This window comes from Rhinolophus sinicus, chromosome 14, assembly GCF_057876585.1.
Source record: "Rhinolophus sinicus isolate RSI-liver-muscle chromosome 14, RSI-T2T, whole genome shotgun sequence".
NCBI classification, from domain to species: Eukaryota; Metazoa; Chordata; class Mammalia; order Chiroptera; family Rhinolophidae; genus Rhinolophus; species Rhinolophus sinicus.
The window spans coordinates 14808556-14819673 of NC_142514.1; the positions used below are offsets into that span (position 1 = coordinate 14808556).

Genomic DNA, 11118 nt, shown 5'->3' on the forward strand with positions numbered 1-11118 from the left:
CTCACAGGACACTTTCACACTCACAACTTTCACGCACTAACACTTTCATCCGCTACTTGTGAACACTCAGCACACTTTCACTCTGGGACCCAATTTTCATAGGCTAATTGTCTTCACAGACTCAAAAGAACACTTTATCTCTTCAAAACTTTCAGCTCTGCAGGTGACACAGCCGACACAACTTACACACACGCCCACACACAACCACTTACATTCATATTCACATTTTCACACAGACTCACATATGTGAATCCCAAGACACGAAGAATAAGGACATGTTTTCACACACAAATTCCTCACAGGTGCTCAGAGTTCACACACAGACCAACATAATTTTCTCACATGTATATTGGCCTGTATTTTTTACATTTTCTTGCACACTAACCACAATGACTTACAGTGGGCACGCCATACTGAACTGAATTGCCCCCTACATACACCATTTTCCAGATACGTCACTCACAGACCAACTTTGATTCACATAAATCACAGCCCCAGTGCCAGAGACATACACACCCAGACCCAGACACTGACAAACCTTGCCAAAGCCCCAATCACAGATGCTTGGACAGTAAATCACAGTCCCGGATGATCCACGTCTGACACAGACCCGCAGACAGCACACATGGCCACACCATCAGGCCTCCCTACCGCCTACGCTTAGGGCCCCTTTCTTTTTCTTCTTCTTCTTCTTTTTTTTTTTTAATTTGGGGAAGGGGAACAGGACTTTATTGGAGAACAGTGTGTACTTCCAGGACTTTTCCAAGTCAAGTTGTTGTCCTTTTTTCAGTCTTAGTTGTGGAGGACGTAGCTCAGCTCCAGTTCCAGTTGCCATTGTTAGTCCCAGGGGGCGCAGCCCACCATCCCTTGTAGGAGTCGAACTGGTAACCTTGTGGTTGAGAGGACGCGCTCCAACCAACTGAGCCATCTGGCACTGGACCATGTGGGAATCGAACCAGCAACCTTCCCCATTAGGAGCACGGAGCTCCAACCGCCTGAGCCACCGGGCCAGCCCAGGGCTCCTTTCTGCCTGAAAATTTCTAGGCAGCCCAGGCAGATGGGTGGAGAAAAAAATGTGTGTGTGTGTGTGTGTGTGTGTGTGTGTGTGTGTGTGTGGTGTGTCTCTTAGAGGAAAACCTTTTGAGTAATGATAGAGGGAGGAGAATAAAAACTGAAGTTTCCATTGTTTCCTCGAGAGTTGCTAGGTTCCAGAGACTCATGGCTGGATTTTCAGCCAGGAGTGAGGTGAGCTGTGGACAGAAGGAAATGTCCAGCTAACTGGGCGGCATCAGGCCTGCCTCCGGAAGGTGTGTTCCCTGTGATAGGGCGGCAGTCTCCCAGGTACTCTGGCGCCTCCCATCCAGGCATAGAGAAAACCCTGGCATCCTGACTCCCATCCCAGATAGATGCCTATCTCCAAAAGATGGGGTTCTCCACCTTGTGGGGCATGTTTCTAAGGGACCAGCTCAGAGCTGTAAGGGGAGAAATTATATCCGCGGTCGTTTAGCCACCTCTCTGACCCCAATCCAGATGCCAGGCACAGCACAGAATAACGTCTGTTTCTGCTCCAGACAGGGAGATGGGGTGAACAGAGGACAAACACCAGATCTTGGCCTTCTGTGAACCCCTAATCTGTTGGAGGAAAGGGGGAGGATATATTCCCTGTCCTCATGTTGTTTTCAGTCTGATGGAGAATCCTGCCTCCACCACCATGCTGTGCAATCATGAACAAATTATTCAACCTCTCAATCTTATCATCTAGAAAAGGAGAATAATGCTAAGACCTCCCTCATAGTGGTGTTATGAAGATTAAAATGAATTAATGGATTGTTTAAAAAGAACAGTTTCAGGCATAGGGTAATCGCTAAATAAGCAGCTTACTACTGTTTTTGGGTGAGCTCCCAATCTGAGGAGGGAAACACACTCTGCCCTCAGGGGGTTCCAGTCTGATGGAGGAGCAGCTTCTGTACCCAATGTGTTGCTCCTATTCTGAAGGCCAGATGCAAGCGCCACCCCAAGGATCTCCATCTGATGGAGGAGTATAGCCTTGCACTTGAGAACTCCCTGTCTGATGAAGAAGGAAGGCTAAAACACTGACTTCAGAGTTGGCAGGTGGCCAGGATTTTTCCAAGGCCTTGAGGGTCAGCATCCATGACAAATCGCATTTTGTGAGCTGCCTTAGTTCTGTTCCTTACCTCTGGCCCTTTAAGTTTCAGAACTTTGGCTTCTTGGATGATTTGCTCATGAGCAAAGGGAAAAGAGAAACAAGTAACCCTTTGTAGATTTTTGGTCAAGACTAAACCCAAGCTATAAGTCCTGCTTCTGAAAAGAGGTTGGGGAAAGAGACGGTAAAGCTGACTGGAAACTGGAAGGAACTGGGCTGACTCAAGGGCAGGAAAATATGGCCTTTCTAGAAAGTCTTCCACAGTAACCCCACCCACCCTGAGAACTCGTCATATACCTATTTATTCTGCATCATCTCCCACTAAGGGATTTGGCCGGCTGTGTTTTATTTTGCAGTCCTTGATATCTTTAGTAAATGTTCTCAAGTTGCTTTGTCTAGGGCCTGCCTATCTCCTCATAAGGCTTAGAAGAGGAGCAGAGGCAGGGTTTCTGGGCTTTGCTGAGTCTGGGAGGCGCCTATATTCGCATTGTACGTACTCTTAGCTCAGGCTACTCGTCACATTCTTTGGGAAAGAAACAACTCAAGTCTTGCACAAGGTTCCTTAGATAAGGAGAGGCTACAAGAGTTTGGATAGGCAAGAACAGCCAAACATTCTTACTTCTGAGAAACAGGAGTTGGGGACCTTCTGGAACCAGTAGCCAGAGTTTGTGGGTCACTTGTCTGCTGCTCCAAAATGGACAGGACTCCAATTCTCCTGGCTTCCACTCTTACTTCAAATCTTTTCTCTGCCTCTGAGTGTCTCATTCATTTCATATTTCTTCATTCATTCATTCATTCATTCATTTATTCATTGTGACAGTGGACGGTTGGACAGGCTGTTCACTCAACAAGGGAATGAAGCCAAGTGGGCCCGGGAGGGTGGCGGTGGGGTGGGTACCTTTTGCTAACAGAGCAAAGGCACTGTATGGACTAGCTGTGGCCCTGCATTTATTCAATAATGAAAGTAAACATCTATTTTGCACAAGAGTTCCAATGCCTGTGCGGGAAAATAGATGCTGGCAGGGTAGGATCTGTCCTTGGGTAAGAATGTAGAACAGGAAATTGGTTATTGAGAGGGAGTGGGGATGGGAAACGAAACAAGGAGATGACGTGGAGAAGAGAAGGGAGAAGAGGGAGGACACAGTTCTAAGCAGGCAGTAAAACTTCCCTTGGAGGGGTGGAAGACCCGCGGGGCCTGGCAACGTACAGTCCTGCCCATTTCTCCAGCCACATCCCTCCCCCAGCACGGTTGAGTGCTTTTTTCACCCAACACCCACCCCTCCTTCACCCTACTCTCTGTTAGGATTCAGCTCAAACCTCATCATGTCACCATAGAAGCCTTCTCCGACCTTCCAGACCAGATCACGTCTCCTGCTACAACCCGCCTCCTCCGTGCTTCTCTCTCTTAACGTTTTTGACAATTGCAATGATTTGACAATTGCCTCATTTAATATTATGAGGCATAATGAAGGCAGGGGGCACGACTGTCTGGTTTCTGTCTTGTTCCTAACTATATTCCCTATGAAGAGCACAGTGCCTGGCACGGAGTTGGCACTTGAATAATTTTACTTGAATGAAAGAGCAAGTTGATTCAGCCATGTCGTAAGGTATAAACGTCCCTTTTCTGGTTTGTACTTGGGGCAAAGATAAACTCCCCTCACCATTTGATCAACATTGAATGTCATCTGATCACGACCACAGTCCTGGGATTGTAGACAAGTGAATGTATGTTATTACTGCCCCATTCCAGACAAGGAAAGTGAGGCCCAGGGGATGAAGTGGCCTGCCAAAGTCACAGTCAGTCAGTATGTGGTCGAGCCAGGCTTCATGCCCATGTTTGACTCTAGACCCATGTTCTCAACCATTCCCAATTCTGCGCTTCCCTGGGTTGTCCTCAACTCTGCCCAGGCAGAAGTGTGACTCTTCTGAAAATGGCTTGGGATTTGGCCCTCTGCCCCCTCCTGGTATCTCCCCACCACCCCTCATCATTACCAATCATTTTATTTTTTTAATCAATCACTTTCTTGCTGAGCTCCTGCCTTGGGTCCCACACTGTTCCTCACAGATCACCTGCCCTCTGAGATGCTCCTTGAAAAAGGGGTTCCCTGGTCAAGAAGTTTGGGAATTCTGCACTCTTTCCCACAATGTGGTCATCTCAAGAGACACCAACACAGGGACATTTCTGAGCAGACCGCCAGTACGGTCTCCAGTCCAGCTCTGTTTAATCCAGCACTCCTCAATATACTCAAGATACAGAAAAATCTGTTAACATCTCCCAAGACTGGTGTTTCTCATCACACGCTTTGCAAATACTGCTCCAGAGCCTCGCTCCCGAGCTGACTGTAAATGGTTTCAATAATTTGAATTTATCACTCGTGCTCCCTGACCCCCACTGCTCCCCTCCAGCCAGACTTGAATTCTTATGATCGCCACATGCCCCCTCACATTCCTGCCCACGCACCCCTGCTTTAGCTATGGACGACTTCTGTGTAGGACCTGTATCTGGAGCTCCATAAATGTTCATTTCCCTTCCTTTGTCACTGTACACATGTGCATTTTACCTCCTGTGATCCTTGTATGCATATGATTTCATGTCTTGCTTTTCTCGCTTAACATTCTTTTCATAAATGCAGGGCTACTTAAGACCAGGGCTACTTAAAAATGGCTCTGTGGATCAGTGCCAGTCCCCAAACTGTTTATTACCAGTCTGAGATGAGATAAGAAGCTTGCTCAGAGTGGAAACCAACTGTATCAGTAAGCACTCTGTTTAGTTTAGCTGACACTTTTTTTCCTGCAATACTTGGTCCATTTTGGAAGCAACACACAGATTTACATTTTGGCCCAAACTCTTCATTACAGATGGTAACTGTTAGCAATTTGCAGGGCGGCTACTTTGAATAAAACCCATCTTGACTTTGCACATCATATTTCTTATAATTATGTGGTATTGTGTCTCCTCAACACATCATCATTCATTAAGCCTATCTTATTTGTTGGCTATTTGGGCTGTTTCCAGGTCATTGTGATGAATAAAGCTTTGCTATGATCACATATGTATGCATCCATGTGTTTACTTTTGCAGCAACCTCAGTTTTTAAGGACCTCAAATCTGAGGCCCGAGAGGTGGAATGGCCTTGGCAGGGTCACGAGTGGCAGAGGCAGGCCTCCCACCCAGGGCTCCTGACCCCCGGCCCCTTGTTCCTTCCTCCAGCCTGCACTGCCCTTCCTACTGCGCAGATTTTCCGTCCCTTTCATGCTTTTCTTTGCTATGCTACAAACCTTCTGCAGTGTTCCCACATGTCTTTTGGAGCTTGAGAGAAATCCTTTTGGAATGTCCTGTGCCTTCTCAGTCTGAGTTCCCGGCTTTGTTCAATTGTTCGGGAGAAATTCCTGCCTTATTGGGAGGGGCCCAGGAGGTTGTAAAGAGGCTTTTGCCAAAAATGGTGGTACCAACTCAGGCGCAGCACATGTCGGGGGTTCATTCCCTTCCCTGAGATTTCAACTTAGAAGAGAGCCGTGTGGATGAAACTGGGGAGAAGGGAGTCCCCCACTCCTAGTCTTATGTTTTTATATAGAGCAAGCAGGACCAGTCCTGTGTAGATAGAAAAGACAGTTAAGGATAAAGTGGGCCTCAGGGAGGGGGTGAGGGGCGGGGTGGGCTAAGGCTTAGAGGGTTAGTGTCAGGATAAGGAAAGGTTAGTGGTAGAGAAAGGGTCAGGAATTGGGTGAGTATGTCTCTCAAACATGCACCTTGGCCATAGAAAAAGCTGTTTTTATTTTTTAGGATGATAGACTAGTGATATCAAATTATCTGTTTGAAAAGGACCACATCACATTTTTTTAAATATACAAAAATATTTCTAATGCCATACACCTATATACCCAATATTTCCAAATGATGCAGGGACCAGTGGATTGGGCAATTGAGACTACAGGTGACCTTTGAGGAATTTTCTCTGTTTTCTAGTTTCTAGAAAGGGCGTGTTCCAGGATAACACTGCCCTGTTCAGAAGACTGGTGGTGGCAGCCCAAACCCCCGGGGTTAAACACCATCCTTACTTGATCTAATTTATTGTATATTTTGGAGGCCAATATATACACCTCTTTCTCTTAAAATCCATTCAATAAATACTAAGAAAGAAACTGCACTTTGGATAGAAAGGGCATTGGCTAGGGGTCAGAGGCCTGGGTTAGAATCCCAACTCAGCTAATTACCAGCTGTAGGAGCTTGGGCATGTCACTTTCTCTGAGTCTCAGTTTTCCCATCTACAAGATGGGTTACTAAAACTTAGCCTCACAGGGAGCATAGGGCTGAGAGGCTATGTTTCAGGCCTTGGCAGCATGCCTGGCACATGGTGTGGATGCTCAATAAATGATGATGATGTAATTCTGCAAGCGTGAAGGACTTTCCCCAGCCACCCCCAGCTGCGGGGACACCTAGGCAGCTTCTGTATATGAGATGGACAGCACAGCAGGCCGTGGTATTGTTCTGCAGCCAGCACGCTGCTTCCTGTTTACACGGACCCTGCAGATACATGGCTTGAACAGTGAATATTGGGACTTCCTGTGGTCCCCACATGACTACACAGAGCACAGGGCCTTCTCTAACTCAGAGCCTTATTTTCTCTGGACTTGGACTGGGTGATTGGTAGATGAGATTCGTGAGCAGTGAGTATTTATCCTGAGTAGCAGTTGGGCCAAGCTCAGAGATCCTGTCCCTTTAGGATACAATCCAATCCCTAACCAATGGTCAAACTCGATTTGAGTACCTACTATGTACTGAGCTCAGTAATGACATCTACCATTCTTTGGGCACCCACAGTGTGCATTTGTGGAGCACCTGCTACTTCCAAGATGTCATCATAAAGACTATTGTTATTATTATTGAGCACCTACTATGCACATAATACTCTATAATGACAATGCCAACCACTTTTTGAAGAGCTGTTGTGTTCTATGCATTGTAACCATCGTTATCATATCATTTACACCTGACATCTCTGTGCCTTGGTTTCCTCATCTGTACAATAGGGACAAGAGTGCCTTCCTTAAAAGATTGGTATGAGGACTAAATGACTTAATCCATACAAAGCACTTAATGCCTGGGGTATGGTTAAGCGCTTAATAAATGTTGCTCTCATCATTATTATCAGTTATTGAAAATGCATTGCATGCAAGATACTGTAATTATTCTTTAGATAATAGTAGTTACCATTTCTGAGCACCTACTGGGCACAAGGCCCAGTAATCAACATCAATATAATAACTGAGCCTCGATTGTGAGCCAGAGCTCGGCTAGATACTGGAGACCTCAAGAGCAGTGTCCTAGGCAAAGGTCTTACACTCTCATTAGGGGGAATTGGACCATTTTTGAGGTAGGCATCTCCGAGAGAGTCAGGGACAATTCTTAGGCAAACATGGACTTAGAACAGGAAGGGGGTGGCTTTGAGCAGCCAGATAGGGGGTTTGGGAATCAGGACACTCTTGAAGTACCTCTTGAGCTGGGCCCAGATGGACTCTAACAAGCTGTCGTCCTGTGAATGTTCACCATGGGAATGGGTCACTGGGGGGCTGAGGACCCCTCAGAAAAAGACAATCTCCCAGGGAAGGGAAAGGATGCCAGAAAGAGACAAGGAAGGTACTGAACTGCTTAGCTTTGGTCCCAAGGAGACTCCCCCTTGTCTTCAAGAGAAGGAATAGAAGTGGGAGTGAATTCAATGGGCTAGAGGTTCAGTGCCCCCTTTCTTCCTTCTGCCCTAGGACCACCGTAGTGATCTCATGGTCTCATGGTAGGGATATTCAAGTCTGTCGCCTTCTCTGCTAGGCCACAGCAGGCCACCTCCTCCAAGAGCCATGGAACATTGTAGACCTCCAGATGCTGCATTATTTCAGTGTCAGCCACTTTCCTCATTCGGAGCTGCTATTGGTCCTCATATTTCCAAGGAGGTAGGAAAACTCCAGCAAGAAGGGACTAGGCTTGAAGTTCAGAGCCACACAGAAGTGGACCCTGAGGCCTGAAATGGCCCCTAGGAAGATGACTCAGGACTCAAGAGGCCTGAATTCTTGGGGAGACGGGGCCACTCTCAGTTTTCAGCCCAGGCCAGGCTTGGGATCAGAAGGGAAAACTCAGAAATGCCAGCGTCTAGGGCCCTTAAAGATCAGCAAAGCAACCCCACGCATGTTACAGAAGGGGAAGCAGGCCTAGAGAGGGGACATGATGCACCCAAGGTCTCAGGGAAGGAGAGTGGCAGAACTAGGCTGGAATACAGGTCTCCAGTGTCACTCGCCAGCAGGACGGTGGATACCTGGGAGCCTTGTGTGGCTTCATTTCTCAGTATGCGAATCAGTTGAGTCTAAAGGTTAGGAGCCCTTGGTGGTCCAGTGATATTCTCAGCAAGAAGTGTGGGACCACCTCATTTTGACCCCCCAGCCCTCACAGGGCTTGGACAGAACCATTCTTTTCGGAGATTTCCCAGGAAGGACCATCCTTCCACCTGCCATTATCCCTGGTTGCCTGTTCCAACACACTGGCCTCGTAAAATTTTCTCTACGTCCACCCTAGTCCCCGGTCATCAAAACCATATGTTTAAAAGAATAAATATGTATAAAGCTCTTGGAACAGTGCCTGCCACATAGTAATGATGACGTGCTAAAATCAACCGCAATTCTGAAAAAAGAAGAATATGGATGGGGATTGGATATACACAGCCAGCCTAATTCTTCATGTGGGGAAACTGAGGCTAAGGGAGGCTAGGAACCTCCCCAGTGATCCCTTCAAGATAAAACCCAGAGATTCCAAACTGAAACCTCTGGGCTTCACATTCAGCCAGCAAGTATTTTTGTTCAACCCACAGAGCATTATACCATTTTTGAATTTGATGCTAACATATAAAACTCAGATTCTTGGTTTTCTTGCAAAGGCAACAACCCATTTGAGAGCTAGGTTTAGACCAAGTATTCCCTCTCCACTCAGACACAGTCTCCACCATTCCCTAGGACAACCCTAAGTAAATCACCCACTCATTTTAAACTGCCTACCCCTGTAGGTCCTCGAATTCATAACCCCTAATCTAAACGGCAGCTTCCCCTTAATAGAGCCTTGAAAGGGGCATTTTGCCACAGACGATTTATTTTCCACAAATGCAGCCTGACAGACATGTGTCCATTTCACGGTCGGTGTCAATGTCACCACCAGCTACAGGGTTTAGAGATGGGCTCGGGGGCTCTCCAGCCTGAGTGGATTGCTTCCCAGAACTTGGGCAGATGGCCCAAGATCCTGTTGCCAAACAAAGGGAGTTCAGGCAACTTGACCCCCGGCCTTTGCAGCAGCATCGGAGTGAGGTTCCGGCTTTGAAGCCGGTGTGGGCAACTCATGTTGATGGAATCACCCACACACTTCAGAGCATTGACTCTCCTGGTGGACGGCACCATGCTGGCGCTGGTGTTGGAGTAACTGTGGGGGAAGCAGTGGTCTGGGTGGTTCAGGTGGATGGAGTTGGCAGCGCGTTCTAGGTAGTTGGCTGCAAGCCTTGGCAGGCTCAGGGCTTTGGGGCAGTGGGTGTAAAAGGCATCGGTGGATCTGTCAAGGTAGTTGATGCCTTTGATGAGTTGGCTCAGGAAGGTGGGGCTAGAGGGGTCCGAGGGACGATCTGTGCAGAGCAGGCAGTGGGGTCTGCCACGACACGTGAGCTTTTGGGCCACCTTGGGGCGGTTCGCCAGATGCCTTGTCTCTGCACACTTGGTGTTGTACGGCTGGCCCGTGCAGATTCTCCTCATTGGAAGTTTGGGGCAGCTGGGGATCTTGTACTGCTCCAAAGGCCTGCTGCAGCCACTGAACTTCGAGCTACTCAGGGTGTGGGGGCGCTTAAGGCTGTTCGCTCCAGTCATATTGGGGCACTGGGACCAGCCTGGAGTTCGGGTCGGAAAGGACACAAGGTTGGGATGGTTCAAGTGACTGTAAGTGTTGGAACGGTTCACCTGGCGTCTAGACATTGTCCAGGCTGTGCGGATAAAGTTTCGTGGCACTGACCTGCTGTGAGCTCACCTGGAGTCTGGGTACCTGGGCCTGGTGAGGAGAGAGTTGGGTCAGCTTTCCTTGGCTCCCTGCCACCTCCCTCCAGGATTTCTCTCCAGGTGTTCCCTCTGCCTCCAGAGAGCCAACACCACCCTTCTCCCTCTCCCCATCTTCCTCCTAGTCCCAGAGATTTTCAAACTGCAAAACAGACAGCTGTTCTTCAGAAAGCACAAAGGGCAAAAGACGGGGAGGAAAGCAAGACTCTGAGAATGACCGAGGCCGGAGAACCCCCCCCCCCAGTAAAAGTGGGACAGTCTCTCTTGTCCTTTAACTCTAGCCTCACGTTCTGATACTCCCATTTGCCCTTTAAGCAAGGGTTCAGACCAAGGACTGAATCTCTAATGGTGAAATTCCAAGCACTGAGACACCCTTTCTTTTGAGGTAACACCAAATAGCTAATCATCATTACACAATGTACCCTGATACTAACAAAAACGTGTCTTAGAAGTGATGTAATACTACGTGTATTCTCTCTGAGCGCATGCTTTTGCTTGTGTCTCACATGTAATTCTCCATACACACCAAGGTAGTAGTTAATATTCTATTCCTAGTTGACAGATGGTGAAACTGAGACTCAGGGAGGTGACGTGATTTGCCTCAAATCACACAGCTTGTTAGTGGTGGGGACAAAGTACTATCTTGGGTGTGTTGGATGACCCCTGAAAGACAATGCTGTGTGGTTGGGGTGACTTTGACCCTCTCACAGTCTACTAAGGAAGACTTCTCACCTCACCTGCTCTGCCTGCATGGATGGGGGCACAATGGGTAGAATCAGATGGAGAGGGGCGCTTGCTAACCCTGTAACTAAGTTGATCCTGACTTTAGGTACCCCAAATGGTGGGAGGCAGGTGATATGAAAAGTTTAATAGTGGGGCTGGAC

General features: G+C 47.8%; 1 protein-coding gene across 1 annotated transcript; it reads right to left on the reverse strand.

Annotated features, from left to right (window-relative positions):
- Positions 1 to 9349: 9349 nt before the first annotated feature.
- On the reverse strand, positions 9350 to 10156 carry LOC148755430 (uncharacterized). The gene has a single exon (XM_088789925.1). The coding sequence runs from the start codon at positions 10154 to 10156 to the stop codon at positions 9350 to 9352; it is 807 nt and encodes a 268-aa protein (XP_088646051.1).
- Between the last annotated feature and the right edge of the window lie 962 nt (positions 10157 to 11118).